Source organism: Sorex araneus, chromosome 3 (assembly GCF_027595985.1).
Source record: "Sorex araneus isolate mSorAra2 chromosome 3, mSorAra2.pri, whole genome shotgun sequence".
In the NCBI taxonomy this organism is placed as follows: domain Eukaryota; kingdom Metazoa; phylum Chordata; class Mammalia; order Eulipotyphla; family Soricidae; genus Sorex; species Sorex araneus.
Genome location: NC_073304.1, coordinates 25,249,883 through 25,266,066, shown reverse-complemented (window position 1 = coordinate 25,266,066; position 16,184 = coordinate 25,249,883). Strand labels below are relative to the sequence as shown.

Below are 16,184 nucleotides of genomic sequence, written 5' to 3'. Positions count from 1 at the left end.
GAGCACCCATCCCTCCACGAGTGCACATTCTCCACCACCAATGTCTCCAGTATACGCCCCCCTATCCCAACCCTCCCCCTGCCTCCATGGTAGACAGTTTCCCCCATACTCTCTCCCTACTTTTGGGCATTATGATTTGCAATATAGGTACCGAGAGGCCATCACGTTTGGTCCTTTATCTACTTTCCTCACACATCTCCCATCCCCAGTGATCCCTCCAGCCATCACTGACTTAGTGATCCCTTCTCTATTCCAGCTGCCTTCTTCCCAACTCATGAGGCAGGCTTCCAGCTATGGCGCAATCTTCCTGGCCCTTGTGTCTACTATCCTTGGGACACAGGTTTTGAGGGAGGAAAAATCCACACGCCTACCGCTGCGTGCCAGAGATCCCCCTCGGATCCAGATGGAGCCCCCCTAATTGAAGAACTTTAACTTTTCACTGTGCAGCAGAGTCTGGGGCTCCAACGGTCAAGCTGGTGGAGGCTGAGGGTGTGGACAGTCAGGCCCCCAGGCCCTGGCCTGGAGCCCGCCCCGCCAGGAAGGGAAGCACGGACCTGGAAGCCAGTCCAGCTGCAGCAGCCCGGCCTGGGGCGGTGTCCTTTGTGTCCAGGCAGTCCTTCCTGGAACCAAGGAACTCCTTGGTTCCTTCCTGCTTGTGCCCACCGTTGGCTGGTGCTCCTCATGGGTTATGCAGGTCCTTAGAGTTCCAGTGCTTGGTGTTGGCTGAGTAGCTTGACTTCTGAGCTTCAACTTCACATTCCTGGGACAGAGAACTTGGTTGGCTCTGATTGGACCAGTCTGGTGCACCCTGGTTCAATGGGCTGTTCCAGGGAAGAGGGGATATACCTATATCTATCTGTATCTCTATAATCTATATCTGCTTATATCTGTATCTATAAATGTAGATAGATATTTAAATATATGGATTATAGATAGATATAGATATATCAATACGTGCAGCTTGAAAATGGGTATGGGGTGATGTTTAGACTGTCATTGTCACTGTCGTCCCGTTGCTCATCGATTTGTTCGAGCGGGCACCAGTATTGTCTCTCATTGTGAAATTTATTGTTACTGTTTTTGGCATATCCAGTACGCCACGGGTAGCTTGCCAGGCTCTGCTGTGCGGGCGAGATACTCTTGGTAGCTTGCCAGGCTCTCCAAGAGGGGCGGAGGAATTGAACATGGGTCGGCCATGTGAAAGGTGAACGCCCTACCACTGTGCTATCACTCCAGCCTGATGTTTAGACTGGGAAGTGGGTATGGGGATTTCTAATACATCTTTGGGTTTCCCTCTTGGCAAGAGACAAACAGTGTGGGAATACCTTGTTCTGTTGTGCTTCGCAGATATTGTGGCTTTTATAAGATTGTCCGCTGGCAAAAAGATTCCATCTTGCAGGGGACCAGGAAAATGGCTCAGAGGGCTTGCGTGCATGCCTTTCCTGAGGGGCCCCAGGGTTGGAGCTCCAGCACCACATGGTCCTCAAAGCATCACCCATGTTAGCCCTGTTGGCCAAGAGCCCTGTTGGCTTGGGGACTCGGGCACTGAGCCTTCAGCTCAAACAGCTGGGCCATGCGTCACCAGTGTAGCGACCCCACAGAAGTGCTTGGGAGCCCCCCTTGGTCCCCAACCCCCCAAAAAACTCCAACTTTCCAAAGACTCAATTTTTACTATTTGGTATGTACATTGAATTTTTTTTTAGAATGCCGTTGTGCATTTAATAGATAGTGTGAATATAAGTTACAGTTTTTAATATTAGGTATGTGCATTGACTTTTTTCTTTAGAATGCTGTTGTGTATTTAATAGGTAGTGTGAATACAACTTTTATACGTGCTGGGAAAGCAAAAAGTTGGTGGGACTTGCTCATTTTAATGCCATTCGCTGTGTTGCTGTGCTGAGTGGTCTAAAAATCTGTCTCACAATACCACCGCCCATAGCTTGTTTTCTACATTTTTGCCGTCTCTCACAGACTGGGGCCGAGCCCGGGAGGCTCCATTCAGTGCCTGCCTCAGCCCCGGGACTTGCTTGCTTGTCTGTATGCTACGGCTGTGCTTCCCACAGCCCAGCTGGTTCCTGGCTTCCCGGCCGTTTCTAACAGGTGCTGGCTTGCCGCATGGAAGGTTGGGGTGTATCTAGGCCGAGCACATCCCTGGCAGGCTGGGGTACTCCAAGAGAAGCAGCAAGGGAAATGTATTTTTCATAAAAATATCAGGAATGTCGGTGCTGGTGCAATAGCACAGCGCGTGGGGCGTTTGCCTTGCATGCGGCCGACCCGGGTTCGGTTCCCAGCATCCCTGAGCACCGCCAGGGGTAATTCCTGAGTGCAGAGCCAGGAGTAACCTCTGAGCATCGCCGGGTATGACCCAAAAAGCAAAAAAAAAAAAGAAAAAATCAGGAATGTCAAGGTATCATGGCAGGGAGAAGGTGGTGTTTGTTTCCCCAAACTCTTTGGTGCCAGACTTTGCACAACGGCGTCAAAGGATGTTGCAAGGACACATTTCCGGTTGGGGGTCAGCGGCCTCGACCCTCTGCTCTTTGTGCCAAGTCGTATTGGAGCACAGTCACACCCGAGTCCTTGCTTATTGCCTCCCAGGATCACTGGAACTGACACTGGAGGACCCACAAAAACCAAAGCATCCACCACCTCGCAGTTCGTAGTGGAGTTGCCAATTCCTGATTTAGTCCCATTTGTCAAGACGTCTCCTCAGGCTGAGGACAGCAGTTTTAATTACGTAAAATTCTTGGATCCAGAAACTGATGTTTCAAAGCACAGTCCTAAGTGAATGCTGGACAGTTTGAAATAGGGAATGTCCTTTGCTGTTTTATCCCACTTGAATGATTGCATTACCTGCTTTTCCCATGGTATTTTGGGTCAAGATTTGCCCGACAAGGATTCCTGTGAATGAGTCTCTGAATTTAATGTCACAAGTGGCTTCCTGCCACCCACACTTTAAGATTTAAAAAAAACAACAACAGAAAACCATGATTTACAAAGCTGTTCATAATAGAATTGTTTTAGCGTATAGTTTCAATACTAGTCCCACCACCAATGCCCCCAGGTTCCCTCCTGTCCCCCAGCAGGCATATAATAAATATTACTTGCTTCAACAAAACTTAAAGGAATGGCAAATGGAATTATCAGAAAATAAATCAGTAAAATTCAATTTGTGATGATTGATTGCCATAGGATTTTAACTTATGTAAGTAAAGAAATTCAACTCGGTGTAAAAAAAAATACTTAATCAGGCATAGAACAATCAATGTAAATGAGATGTTAATTTATTATTGAAAATGAGCAAAATCCCTTAGCAAGCTAGGAGTAAACATACCTTTCTTAACCTAGTAGCAGACAACTATGTGCACCATTATTAAGTGCTGTATTCAATGTCACATGCTGGGAAATTTGTCCTGTCCTTTAAGGAAACTCTTTTAATGCTTCTTGCAAAACTGATTTCAAGGCTATAAATTCCCTAAGGTGTTGCCTATCTATGAAGTTCTGTATTGTTCCTTCAAATCTGAATGATAAGCAAGTGGACAGAGTATTCCTTTTATTATTATTATTGTTTTTTTTTTTTGCTTTTTTGGGTCCCACCCAGTGATGCTCAGGAGTTACTCCTGGTTCTGCACTCAGGAATTGCTCCTGGGGGTGCTCAGGGAACCCTATGGGATGCTGAGGATTGAAACTGGGTCAGCTGTGTGCAAGGTAAACACCCTACCTGCTATATTGTCACTGGTCCCAAGTATTTTTGGTGAGGTGTTCATTTGATAGATTTCTGTAAATCTAATAGGCTTTCCTCTGTATGTAAGTTCCTTTTTTAATCTTAATGTTGACAGTGTTCTGTCCCTATTACATTTTGAGATGTTCAGCCTACCTGTTTAGTTGTTATCTTTTAGGTAATTCTCTCTTTTCTATTGTTACCTTTGTATTTATAAAAGTAGTATAGGTTTATAATAGAATGATTTTTTAAAAAAATACATAGTAGTAGAAGGAAATTCAGAATTATTCCTATTTAATTAAAAAGCCTTTCACACTTATGCTTAGTAGCTAAGTCATGCTAGATATGGGATGTTCATAATGTTCTTGTTTCTTTTCTTTTCTTATTTTTTTTTAAATTTTGGGACATACCGGGCAATACTCATGGGTTAATCCTGGCTCTGCACTCAGGAATTACTCCTGGCAGTGCTTGGGGGACCATATGGAATGTCGGAATCAAACCTCGGTCAGCCATGTACAAGGCAAATGCCCTCCCCACTGTACTATTGCTCCGGCCTGCAGCGTTCCTCTCTCCACACACGATCAGAAGCACGTACCTACTGTTTTGCGGCGTGTTTGTCAGAGTTAATGTATATTGCACCTTCTTCTCTCATTATGTTGCTTATATTTTTGGCCTTTCCAGCAGGGTCCTGGGGTCCTTATACTGCTCCTGGTAAGACTGGACCTTGCAGGCCACCTGATGGTTAGGTGCTTTGCAGACCCAGTGGTACCTGGGGCCTCAGCAGGGAACCATTTGGTTCTGGGGATCCTGTTTGGGGCCTTGAGGATGCAGTGTAAGCCCTGTAGTCCTTTGATCTATCTCCTGGGTCCGTCAGAATTCCTTTCAACATTGCCTTTCCTTATTACATATAGTATTTCCACTTGTGTATTCTATTATTTCTCCTCTCACTGCTGTCCATTTTGGTTGGCTCCAGCGATTCATTTTTCAAAAAGGACATTACGTCTCTCCCTGATTATTTCCCATGATAAATTCCTGGGACTAGAGTTTCTGGCTCAGAAAAAGTGAGTGTTTCTAAGGCTTTTGGAAGACATGGCCAAACTGCCCCCCCCCCCAGGTCTGGCCAAGCTATACACAGACAGAGGGCGCGAAAGCACTCAGATTTCAGTCAATGGCAAAGGTACCATCCCCCAGCCCCCTCTTCTTTCCTTTTTGCGAGGTGTGAGGTATCTCCCAAGCAGTGCTCGGGGCATCTGGGGCCCCCCTCCTGGTGATTCTCAGCCAGCCCGGCCGGAGGTCCCAGGCCCGGGCTGGAGGAAGCAGTGCTGCTTGGACCCTGTGGTTCTTGGGCCCCATTCTGGCTGTGTTTGGGGGGCCCCACGGCCGCAGCTAATGCAGCTCAGGGGACCACATGGTGCAGCGGATCAAACCGGGTCAGCTGCATGCCAGGTTTGGGCCTTAACTTCCGTGCTCTCTCTTTGGTGCCAGGTCGCTGTATTTTTACCGCAGGTGTGGGTGAGTTTAATTTGGTAGGCTGAGGTGGCCGTTCCCTGCACCACATGCTGCGTGACTATATTCAGTTGCCTCCTCCTTCTCTTGTCTTACAGACTCCCCCACCCAAGCCCCCCCGACGGCAAGGAGGCTGGGCAGATGACTCCATGAAGGTTTCTAAGTGAGTGTCTTCGCTCCCCCAGGGCCTGCTGGGGTGGGGGGCAGGGGTTCTTGGGCTGTTGTGCTTTTTGACAACAGTACTTTTTATCTTTTAATTTAAAAAAATTTTTTTTTGCTTTTTTGGTCACACCCAGCGATTCACAATGCACAGGGTTTACTCCTGGCTCTGTACTCAGAAATTACCCCTGGAGGTGTTGGGGGACCAGATGGGGATGCTGGGAATCGAACCCGGATTGGCCATGTGCAAGGCAAATGCCCTACCCGCTGTACTTTCGCTCCAGCCCCAACAGTGCTTTTAAACAAAATTTAAACATGATTTAAACACCGTGGTTTACAAAATGGTCTGTAATAGAGTTGCTTCAGGCATTCATCGTCCGGCACCTTCCCACCCCACCACCAGTGTGACCTGCCCTCCACCATGTCACAGCTCCCAGCCCTCTCACCCCCCTCAAGCCTGCCCTCTTGGCAGGCACAAAATAACTTATTTTATATTGCTTGTTACAACAAAATGGCAGATGGAATTACAAAAAAAGAATAGTTTAGGAAAAAATTTGTAAAAATTGTTTTACTATAGTGTCGTTAAGGTCATTGAGGATGTCCTGAGCTTTGGAGCCTTCTGTGTTATGCTTCCACTCTGTGAGCTTAGAGGGCTCCCATGCAGCTTCCCTGACGAATTTGCTGGGCCCTGCTGGGCTGTCAGCACTGTGAAATTTGGAGGTGTTGTGTGTCCCCATTTGTGGCTGCATGCTCCGGGTATGGTAGAACTGGGGCAATACAGTGGCTTGGCCTCCCCTCTGAGATCAGTCGGGAAGCTGGGAGGCTGGGCCATTCGTGTGCCGGGGCACGTGGGGTGTGGATGGGGCGGCTGGGCCTCCTGGCAGGACGAGGGAAGGGCAGGGGCGAGCTTGCCTGCTCCTACGCTGGGAAGGCCCTGGAGCCCTCAGCCCAGGGACTGGTCTACCCGGGAGTCTCATTGGCTTGGCATCTCGTCTGAGATGAGTCATGAAGCTGTGACTCTGGGTCTTTTATGGGTCAGAGAAAATGCGGTGTGGGTGGAGCTGCTGGGGCGTCTCACAGAACGAGGGGTGAAGTGGGGGACGGGAGCATTGTTGCTGTGTAATATGTAGGTCATGCAAGTCACCCACTGGAAAACGGACAGTTCCCCTGTCGTTGGTCTCTTCACAGAGCTGTGCTGTCACGACTTTAGTCATCTTAGAACATTTCGGTCCCCCAAGCCTGCACTTGTTAGCTGTCACTTCCAACTCTCCCCAGCCCCGGGAAACACTGACCTGCTCTCTGACTGAAGTGCCTGTGCTGGACGTGTTGTGTAAAAGGAGTAATGCAGTTTGTGGTCCTTTCTTTTCTTTCTCTTTTTTTCTCTTTGGGTTACACCTGGTGATACACAGAGGTTACTCCTGACACAGGTACTGAGAAATTATTCTGGCGGTGCTCCTGGGACCATATGGGATGCTGGGAATCAAACCCGGGTTGGCCACATGCAAGGCAAATGTGCTGTACTGTCGCTCCAGCCCCTTGTGGTCCTTCTGACTGGCTTCTTACACCTGCATGAGGCTCTCAGAGCTTATCTAGAATATAGCACCTTGGTTGCTGCTCTTTCCAAACAGAGTGGATTGCCTCTTAGCGTTACAAACCATTTTTGTCTTTACTCTCCTGTACAAAATTATAAATGAAAGGTAAACTTCCTAAAATATTTATACCAGTGGGATGACTTAAGGAATGACTTAAGGAATCTTCTTTTCTCAAAGAAACACACACACACACACAGACACACACACACACACACACACTCTTTTCTTCTGAATCATTTGTAAGCAAGTTGTAAAGGCCATGACATTTTCCCTCCAAATACTTCACCATGCGTCTTTCAAGATTAAGGACATTCTCCAAATAGTTACACTATCTTTATCATGTCTAAGAAATTTCATAATGGTTTAATAATATTTGACATAAAATCTGTTTTAAAATTTCCCCAGTTGTCTCATAGTCTTTTTTTTTTTTTAATCACTGTGAGATAGTTACAACTCTCAGGTTTGAGTTTCAGTCATACAATGATCGAACACCCATCCCTCCACCAGTGCAAATTTCTTGCCACCAATGTCTCCCGTATCCTTACCCCCCCCGCCCCCTGCTGCCCTCGCCATCCCAACCCTCCCCCTGCCTCTATGGCAGACAATTTCCCTCTTACTCTCTCTCTACTTTGGGGCATTATGTCTTTAGTTTTTCTTGATCTAAAATACTTACCCTTCTTCCCTAATTGATTTTTTTTTTTGCTTCTGTTTTGGAGCCACACTCGGCAGTCGAGTCTACAGCTCAAAGGCACATTGTCTGTAGACTTTTCCCAGTGTTGCTCAGGGGATTGGGTGCTTGCTGTCAAACCAGGGCATCCTGCATGCAGGGCAGGTGCTCCAGCCCCCGAGCTCTCTCCTCAGCCCCGGCTGACATTTCTTTTTGAGAAACCCAGGCCAGATGTCTTATAGAATGCATCACATGTTAGATTTCTCTGGCTTGTTATGATCAGATTCAACTTGAAGACTCCTAGCAAGTACCCATGTTGTATCACTGTGACTGTCACTGTAGCATTGTCATCCCGTTATTCATTTGCTCGAGCAGGCACCAGTAACATCTCCATTGTGAGACTTGCTGTTACTGTTTGTGGCATATCGAATACGCCACGGGTAGCTTGCCAGGCTCTGCCATGCAGGCGGGATACTCTCGGTAGCCGGCGGGCTCTCTGAGAGGGATGGAGGAATGGAACCTGGGTCTGCTTCGTGCAAGGCAAATGCCCTACCTTCTGTGTTTTCACTCCAGCCATGTATACTTCTTATATCAGTAGGGTGGTATTGAAAGCTGTACTCTGAGTAAGTCCTGCTCCGATTCTTCCTTCTCTTCAGCCCCTCACAGCCCCTGTGTGTAGCCTCTGTGTTCATTTCTGGTTTAGCCTCATGGCCTTCTTTCTGGTTAAAAAAAAAAAGGTAATAATAAAACTGTGTTTGTGATTAAGAGTTATATCCTCCTTTATTTCTCTAAATTGCTAAATCTTAACTCAGCAAACTATAGGCCCACACACTAGCTGCCTATTTTTATAGATCATATTTTATTGGAACCCCACCACACCCTCTCATTTTTTTAAATTTAGATCTCTGACCTATATGGAATTAATCCTGATGATGACATGAGGTATGGATCCAGTTTTATCTTTTTCTAAATGGCTCCTATCCCAGGATCATTTATTAAAATATAAGGCTTTCTGTATGACCTGAGAAGTCACCATTACCATATTCTACATATTTTTATCTGAGTTTGCATTTACACTATTCTTCTGTTCCCATGGTCTTTCTTTTTCTTTTCTTCTTTTTTTTCATAATGTAGGAATACTGCTATTTATTCAGCCATTGATTAAGCTAATTGAATTGGGGATGAACTCCACATTACTTTTTTTTCAGAATGTTAATTTAATTTAATTATTATTATTTTCCCCCTTTGTATTGATTAACCATGAGATAGTTACAAAGCTTTCATATTTGAGCTTCGGTCATACAATCATCAAACATGCGTCCCTTCACCAGTGCACATTTTTTACCACCAAAGTTCCCAGTATTCCCTTCACTTCCGTTCCAACCCTTCCCTACCTATGTGGCTGACAATTTCCCTCATATTCTCTCTACTTTGGTTACATTTGATATTTCGACACCAGCCCCACCACTACTCAAACCGGATGAAAAGGCAGTGCTAGACTATTTGTTTTGTGTTGCTTGTTATGGATAGAATATAACGTCCAGAAAATTCTGTGTTGTTCTCTTCTGGAGCTTTAGTTTACAGTCTCTGGACCTTGGCCGTTGATGAGATTACATGGTGCCAGGGGCAGCTTGTGGGTGTGACTCCCAAGCTATTGGAAGACTGGGGGCCTTGCGGGAGGAGGCCCAGTCCCGATCCAAGCAGGCTTGGAGATCTCAGTCACGGGTTCCCACATATCTCGGTTTTCCTGCCCATCCGCTCTCCGGTGAGGTTCATCCCGTCTTGGGTGAGGCTCGTCCCCTCTTGGGTGAGGCTCGTCTGAGCGTGTGGAGAGTGGCCTTGGGCATGGCAGCAGTTGGATTTTGGAGGTTTTCAGCTGCCGGGGTTCTGCTTGGGGCAGGGAGGGAAACTCAACCTGCCCCCCTCCGAGGTGCCCTGTGAAGACAGGCTGGTGTGGGGTGAGGATGTTCTGTGGCGCTCTCTTCCGGGAGCTTTAGTTTATAGTCTCTGGGTTTTGGCCGTTGATGAGATTATATGGCACTGGGGGCAGTTTGTGGGTGTGACTGCCAAGCTTCTGGAGAACTGGGGACCTGGGAGGAGGAGGCCCAGTCCCGATCCAAGCAGGCTTGGTTTCCACATATCTGTGTTTTCCTGCTGATCTGCTCTTGGGTGAGATTCATCCTATCTTGGGTGAGGCTCGTCCGAGTGTGTGGAGAATGGCCTTGTGCATAGTAGCAGTTGGGTTCTGGAGGTTTTTGGTTGCGGGGTTCTGTTTGGGGCGGTGAGGGAAATTCAACCCGCCCTCCTCCGAGGTGCCCCAGTGAAGACAGCTTGGCACAGGGTCAGGACATTTTGCTTCACTCTCTTCTCCTTAGTTTATAGTCTAAAGTTTTAGTTTATGGTCTCTGGGTCTTGGCCATTGATGAGATTACAATGGCACCGGGGGTGATTTGTGGGTGTGACTGCCAAGCTACTGGAAAACTGGGACCTGGGGGGAGGAGGCCCAGACCCGATCCAAGTGGGCTTTCAGTCACAGGTTCCTGCTTACCTCCACGCTACCAGCCCTAACTGCGTCTTTTGATCTCTTTTGAGATCTATGCGTCTCTGAAATAAGGCCAATAAATGAGCTTATATAGCTGAGCTGGAGGTGGTTTGTGGGTGTGGCTTCCACATACCTAACGTTTGGCCATTTAATTTCTTGGTAAACTTGGCCCCAAGTTGTTGGGGTCTGGCCAAAAGCACAGCAACAATTTGGGGGTATCTGTTCCCAAAATTGTCTATCAATCCATAAGGCATCAAGTACCACACAGTTGTCACTTTTTTAAAAGAACATAATACTCTTCCGGAAGGGAGCATGACGTGATACTCGCCATAACAATGCTACTGGACCCCGCGCCAGGCTACTTGGGGTGTCCCAGAGGGAAGCAGGTGAAACCCCTCCCTGCCCCAAGGGACCCAGCCCCAGCAGCTGAAAACCTCCAGAACCCAGCCACCACCATGCTCACAGCCACTTTCTACACAACTTGGGCTGACTCTCACCCATAAGTGAATCTCCGGAAAAACCCAGGTATTTGGGACTTTGTGACTGAGAACTCTTGGGTTCAGTGGGACCGGGAAGAGAGATCCTCCGCCCATATTCCCCTGTCTCTGGTGACTCAGCAGTCACACCCATAAGCCACCTCAGGTTGGCGCCAGATAATTTTGTCATCAGCCACCATCCAGATCACATGTCCTTCTCTCCCAGAAGGGAGCATAACATGACGCTCGCCATAACCACGCCGCCAGACCCCACACCAGGCTGTTTCACTCGGGGTGCCCTGGAGGGGAGTGGATGAGACCCCCTCCCTGGCCAAAGGGAGCGAGTCCTGGCAGCCAAGACCCCCTACAACCCAACTGCCACCATGCTCACAGCCGCTCTCCACATGCACGGGTTGAGCATCACCTACAAGTGAATCTATTCCTGGACCACTTGGCCACATTCACGGCCGCACAATACTTCAAACCACACACCCTACCCGTCCTCCAAGATTACCGCATCATATTTGATAGGCTTCAAAGTAGGAGGCAACCAATCTTAGAGGAAAATATACAATATTTTTTACAGATATATGAAGCACACAAGGCTTAACCTTTAAAAATATGTAAGTGATCTCTTATAGAAGGATTTAATGGCCCCTGTGTGAAATATAACAATCTCCACACTCTTTCCTCTAAGAATACTTTTTCGTAGCATTTTCAGTGGTTTTTCATAACAAATAATACAAAATACATTATTTCGGTTCTGCTTTGGGGCAGAGATTGGGGTTCGGGATGGGAACATCTGAAATATGGTGGTGGGACGGTGTAATGGTTGAGGGATTGGTGTTTGAATATTAAATGTAATGAAATATTGTGAACTACTTTATAAAATAAAAAAATTTAAAAACAAGCAAACAAAAAAACAGAAGAAAATACCATTTTTTTCCCTTTTGTTTGTTGGGCCATACAAAGTTTGTTGGTTCCCCCCTCTACTTGCGTGTGCAGAAATGTTCAGGTGTTATTTCTGGCTCTGCACTCAGGAATCACTCCTGGTGGTGCTCAGGGAACCATATGGGATGTCAGGGATCGAACCTGGGTCGTCCACGTGCAAGGCGAGGGCCTTACCTACTGTACTATCTCTCTGGCTCCATCATAATACCAATTTAAAATTTTGTCTTTTGACTTTAAACACCACAGTTTATAGCGTCATTCACAATATGGTTGCTTCAGGCATTCGCTGTTCCAACACCAGTCCCAACACCAGGGTGGCCCTCTCACTGTCCCCGGTTTCCCAGTCACGTCCCAATCCTGCCCCTTTAGAAGGCACAAAATAATTTGTTTTACATTGCTTGTTATAACAAAGGACTGGAGTGATAGCATAGCGGGTAGGGCGTTTTCCTTACAAGCAGCCAGCCCCGGGTTCGATTCCTCCATCCCTCTCGGAGAGCCTGGCAAGCTACCAAGAGTATCCTGCCCACATGGCAGAGCCTGGCAAGCTACCCGTGGCGTATTGAATATGCCAAAAACAGTAACAACCAGTCTCACAATGGAGCCGTTACTGGTGCCCGCTCAAGCAAATCGATGAACAACGGGACGACAGTGCTACAGTGCTAGAGTTATAACAAACTGACTATGGGAATTATTGAAAAATATTCAGTAAAAGAAAAAATTGTGAAAGCTGTTACATCTCACAGTGGGGTCATTAAAGTCCTTGTCCGAGGGCTCGCTGAGCTGCCTGCTGCTTGTTCAGCCGTCTGTGTTACTGTTTTTGTTTGCTGAGCTGAGTTGGCTCGTGTGCTGCTTCCCCCTCTAGCTGCGTGTGCTGTCTGCACTGGGCTGTCAGCACCGTGGAGTTGGGAGGTGTCGGACAGCTGCCTGTGTAGCCGTGTAGCCGCACAGGGTCGAAACGCCGGGATCTGTAAAACTGGGCCAGTGAGTTTCAGCAGCCTGGCTTGCCTTGCATCTCTTGTGAGGCTGTGAAGCTGCGCCTTCCTTTACATGGCGGCAGCTCTGGGGTGTGGGTGGGGCTCAGTCGACTACTAATCCCCCCTCCCCCTCCACACACACTTTATTTAAGTACCTCGGTTTATAAAGTCATTCATGATGATTTGTTACAGGCATCCGATATGCCTGCACCAGTCCCACCACCACTGTCCCCTTCCCTCCCCCACTGTCTCCATTTTCCCAACCACCCCTCAGGCCTGCCCCCTCCCCAGCAGGCCCACAATAATTTATTTTAACATTGCTTGTTACCAATTAAATGGCCAGTGGAGTGATCAAAAAATGATTTCCATAGAAAAAAATTGTGAAAATTGTTGTGTCTCACCATGGCGACCTTAAGTCCTTGTCTGAGGGTTTACTAAGCTGCCAACTGATTTTTGACCTTAATCAAGAGTAAGAAGGTAACTTTGAAATATAGGCCTTATCTTGTATGTTAATGGGCTGGCACCAGCTCCAGCCGCTATTTTTCTGGCGTTGACGTGAGAACAAGCCACATCGCTAGACTCCCAGAGCACTCTTGCTTCTCTTGGTCGAATCTTCGAGTAGCCAGAGCAAACTTTTTTGAACTTAGGTGAGGGGCCAGGGATGTGGCTCAGTGAGCCTCGTGTGTTTGAGGCCCCAAGTTTCACCCATGGCACCTCACGGGCCTCTGAACTGGGAGTGGCCACTGTTGGGTGTGATGACCCCCAAAACTGGAAAAAAAAAAAAGGGTGACATCCTTTCACCTGTCTTCCCAGAGCCCTTGGTTGGTATCCCCTCCAGTCACGTGAAGCCCAGAGCCCGGACTATAAACTCCCTGACCTGACCCCACTGGGTCTACAGCAGTGTCCCTTGTGTCCTCCAGCCCCTGACCTGTAGGCCCCGAGACATGTGTGGCCTCTTCTCTCTCCTCTCGCCGTAGTACACGAGAGGCTGTTATTTCAGACCCACCCACGGTGCCTGCCACGGGGGTCATGCATCGGCCCAGTGAAAGGTCAGGTGGATAGTTTGGGCTGGTCATTTTGCTCTCTGTGGAGGAAGAGGCGGGGCCTGAGAGCCTGTTTTGGGGCAGGGGGAGCAGACAGGAGCAGGGCTGGGGACACAGTTTGGAGGTGGCCTTCGCTATAGGCTCACGGCGGGTGGATGCAGGGGTGAAGGGAGGTGGTAAACTCAACCGCAGGGATCCCGGCTTCTGTGGGTTGTTGGTTGGGGCAGGAAGGCGGGAGAGACCTGATCTGGGCAGGTGGGTGGATCACTCCTACCGCCAGGCGGTCCAGGAGAGCTCAAGGAAGACGCATCCGGCACCGCCGTCACAACTAGGAGACAAGGCAGGTCCTGGGGTGGCTCTTTGCGCCAAGACAGGGGAGAAGCGGGGCGTCTCGGACAGCGAGGGAAGGGCCTCCTGGCTGCAGTGGGGCGGGGGGCTGGGGGCAGAGGCACCCGCCGTCCAGAAGAGATGGATGTGCCTTGCCCAAGTGGGAGCCGGGACCTTCCCCCTCCCCCCCCAGAACAGAAGAGAATGGGGGCAAGTTCAGCCCCGAGAAAGCCAGGCAGGGAGCAGGAGCCCGGAGGGTTTCGTCTGGGCTCCTCTTCTGCCTTCCGTCCCTCAGAGTAGGAGGGCAGGTTCTGAGTTTGCCGGAACAAGGGCCGTCTGGCAGCCGGAGGAGGCAAGTTTAACAGGTTCGGACCAGGAAGAGGAGAGAGGGCCGCCCAGGGGCCAGGGGCCTTTCTCGGCTCCCCGAGCCCCTGCCCCACGAGGGCAGACACTGGGAGCCCCCGAGGCTGGCCCGGCGCTTCTGGGAGCCCGGGGCGTGAGTGAGTCGCCGGGACGCGATTCTGGGCTGGGGGGACTGAAGCAGAAGCACACGTTAGTTACGTGACGGGGGAAGGATGTGGGAGGAGTGAGTCATGGCAGGGGTCGGGGACCCTCCAGGGGCAGGGAGCTGGGCCACCGCCAGGGTCCCGAGGAGCACGATTGGGTGTCGGTGTGGGGGGCGCAGCCCCTGGCAGAAAGAGGCTGCGCGTGGCCGGGTGTCCCGGGCCCCTCTGTGGCGGGGTGGGCTGCGGGCACATGTCCTCTCCCTGCGGGAGGCCGCAGGCCTGGGATCAGGGGCCAGAGTGGGGGGTTCCTGTGAGGGGAGCCCCTCCCCGAGACCTCTCGCGCCTCTTTTCCCGAGGGCGCCAACCCCATGGTGAGGCTCGCCACGGAATCCCCGGGTCCCGCCCGGGAACAGGCCCCTCTTGGCTGGGAAGTGGCCGGCAGGTGCCCGGACCCGGCCACAGGGGCAGAGCCGAGCCTGCGCACCGGAGGAAGGAAGGAAGGGGGCGTCGGGTGAAGTTTTGTCTCAGAGTGTCTGTTTTGGGGTCTGTCCCTGCATTGATCTGCAAGGGAATGAGGCGAGTAATGGCCCCGTGGGGACGTTGAGGACGTGGCTCTCAATGTCAGCCGTCATTTCCAATCACCCTCTCCCTCCCAGCCATTAATTTTGGCCCAGGATCATGGGGACTTGTCCATCTATCACTCCTAATTGACACTAAATGATCTGTCAGTTTATTGATGAACGGCAGGAGTGGAATTGTCACAATATATTTTACTTTCTAACAACTCCTCCTGACAATTTTACCTTGTCCATCTCACTCTCCTCACATAAATCTCCATTGGCCGCTCACTCCTGCTCCGGGGCTGTCCCGGTGCCAGCCTCCTGGGCAGCGTCCGCACGCGTCAAGGGCATCAAGATGGCGGCGTCGGGCCCGGGCTGCCCCTTCCCTCCCCCTCCTCCTCCTCCTCCTCCTTCCCTCCCCCTCCCCCTCCTCCTCCCTTCTCCTCCTCCTTCCCCCTCTCCCTCTTAATGGCATCGATGTTCCAGGAATACTAACGGGCTCCTGCCCTCTCCCTCCGTGTCATTGCGCCCTGGGCCCTCCGCCTGCTCTCAGCAGCCGCGGCTGCTCCTCCTCGGACTACGGGAGTGTGAAAGGCAGGAGACGGGGCTAGCCGACACGCGTGCTCCCGTCGGGGGGCTCTGCGAGGGCAGGGTGGCCCTCAGAGGCCGGGGACCTGCCCAGGCTGCCAGGTGGGTGCAGGTGGGCCGTGCCCAGAGCTGCCGCCACCCTTCCCCCAGGGCTGCTCCCCCGCAGCCTTGAGTTTGCTTGTCAGAATCGCCCCGAGTCTCCACCTGCCAGCCCGCCCGCAGACGGGGCCCTGGAGGGGGCATGTGGCTGTGGCTGTCCCGGGAGGCCCGTCTCCGTGCCCCCGGGGAGACCCTTTATCCCCTGTGCGGTCAGCGTGAGCCGGAGAGCTGGACCACACGCAGTGTCGCTTGCCCCCTCCCTCCCGCCCGCCTTTCCTGCCGAAGATCATTCTCGTTAATTGATAAGGACTGTTGGTGTTTATTAACTGGCATCCCGTGAGCATCCTATCGTAATGAATCATGATTCCTTCGTGTGCTCTCGTACCCACATCATCGTCGGGCCCTCCCACTGTCTCAGAGGTGATGGCGTTGGCAGCTGGGCCATGGAAAGGGCAGGCTAACACATGTACCTTATT

General features: G+C 50.3%; 1 protein-coding gene across 3 annotated transcripts in view; it reads left to right on the top strand.

The window, feature by feature from the left end:
* Positions 1-16,184, top strand: part of IFT43 (intraflagellar transport 43) — a 92,227-nt gene that overhangs the window by 31,367 nt on the left and 44,676 nt on the right. For all 3 annotated transcript variants that reach the window (XM_055129968.1, XM_055129969.1, XM_055129967.1), the window contains exon 3: positions 5,323-5,387. In XM_055129968.1, the coding sequence (XP_054985943.1) occupies positions 5,323-5,387 (65 nt within the window). The remainder of the gene's footprint in view (positions 1-5,322; positions 5,388-16,184) is intronic.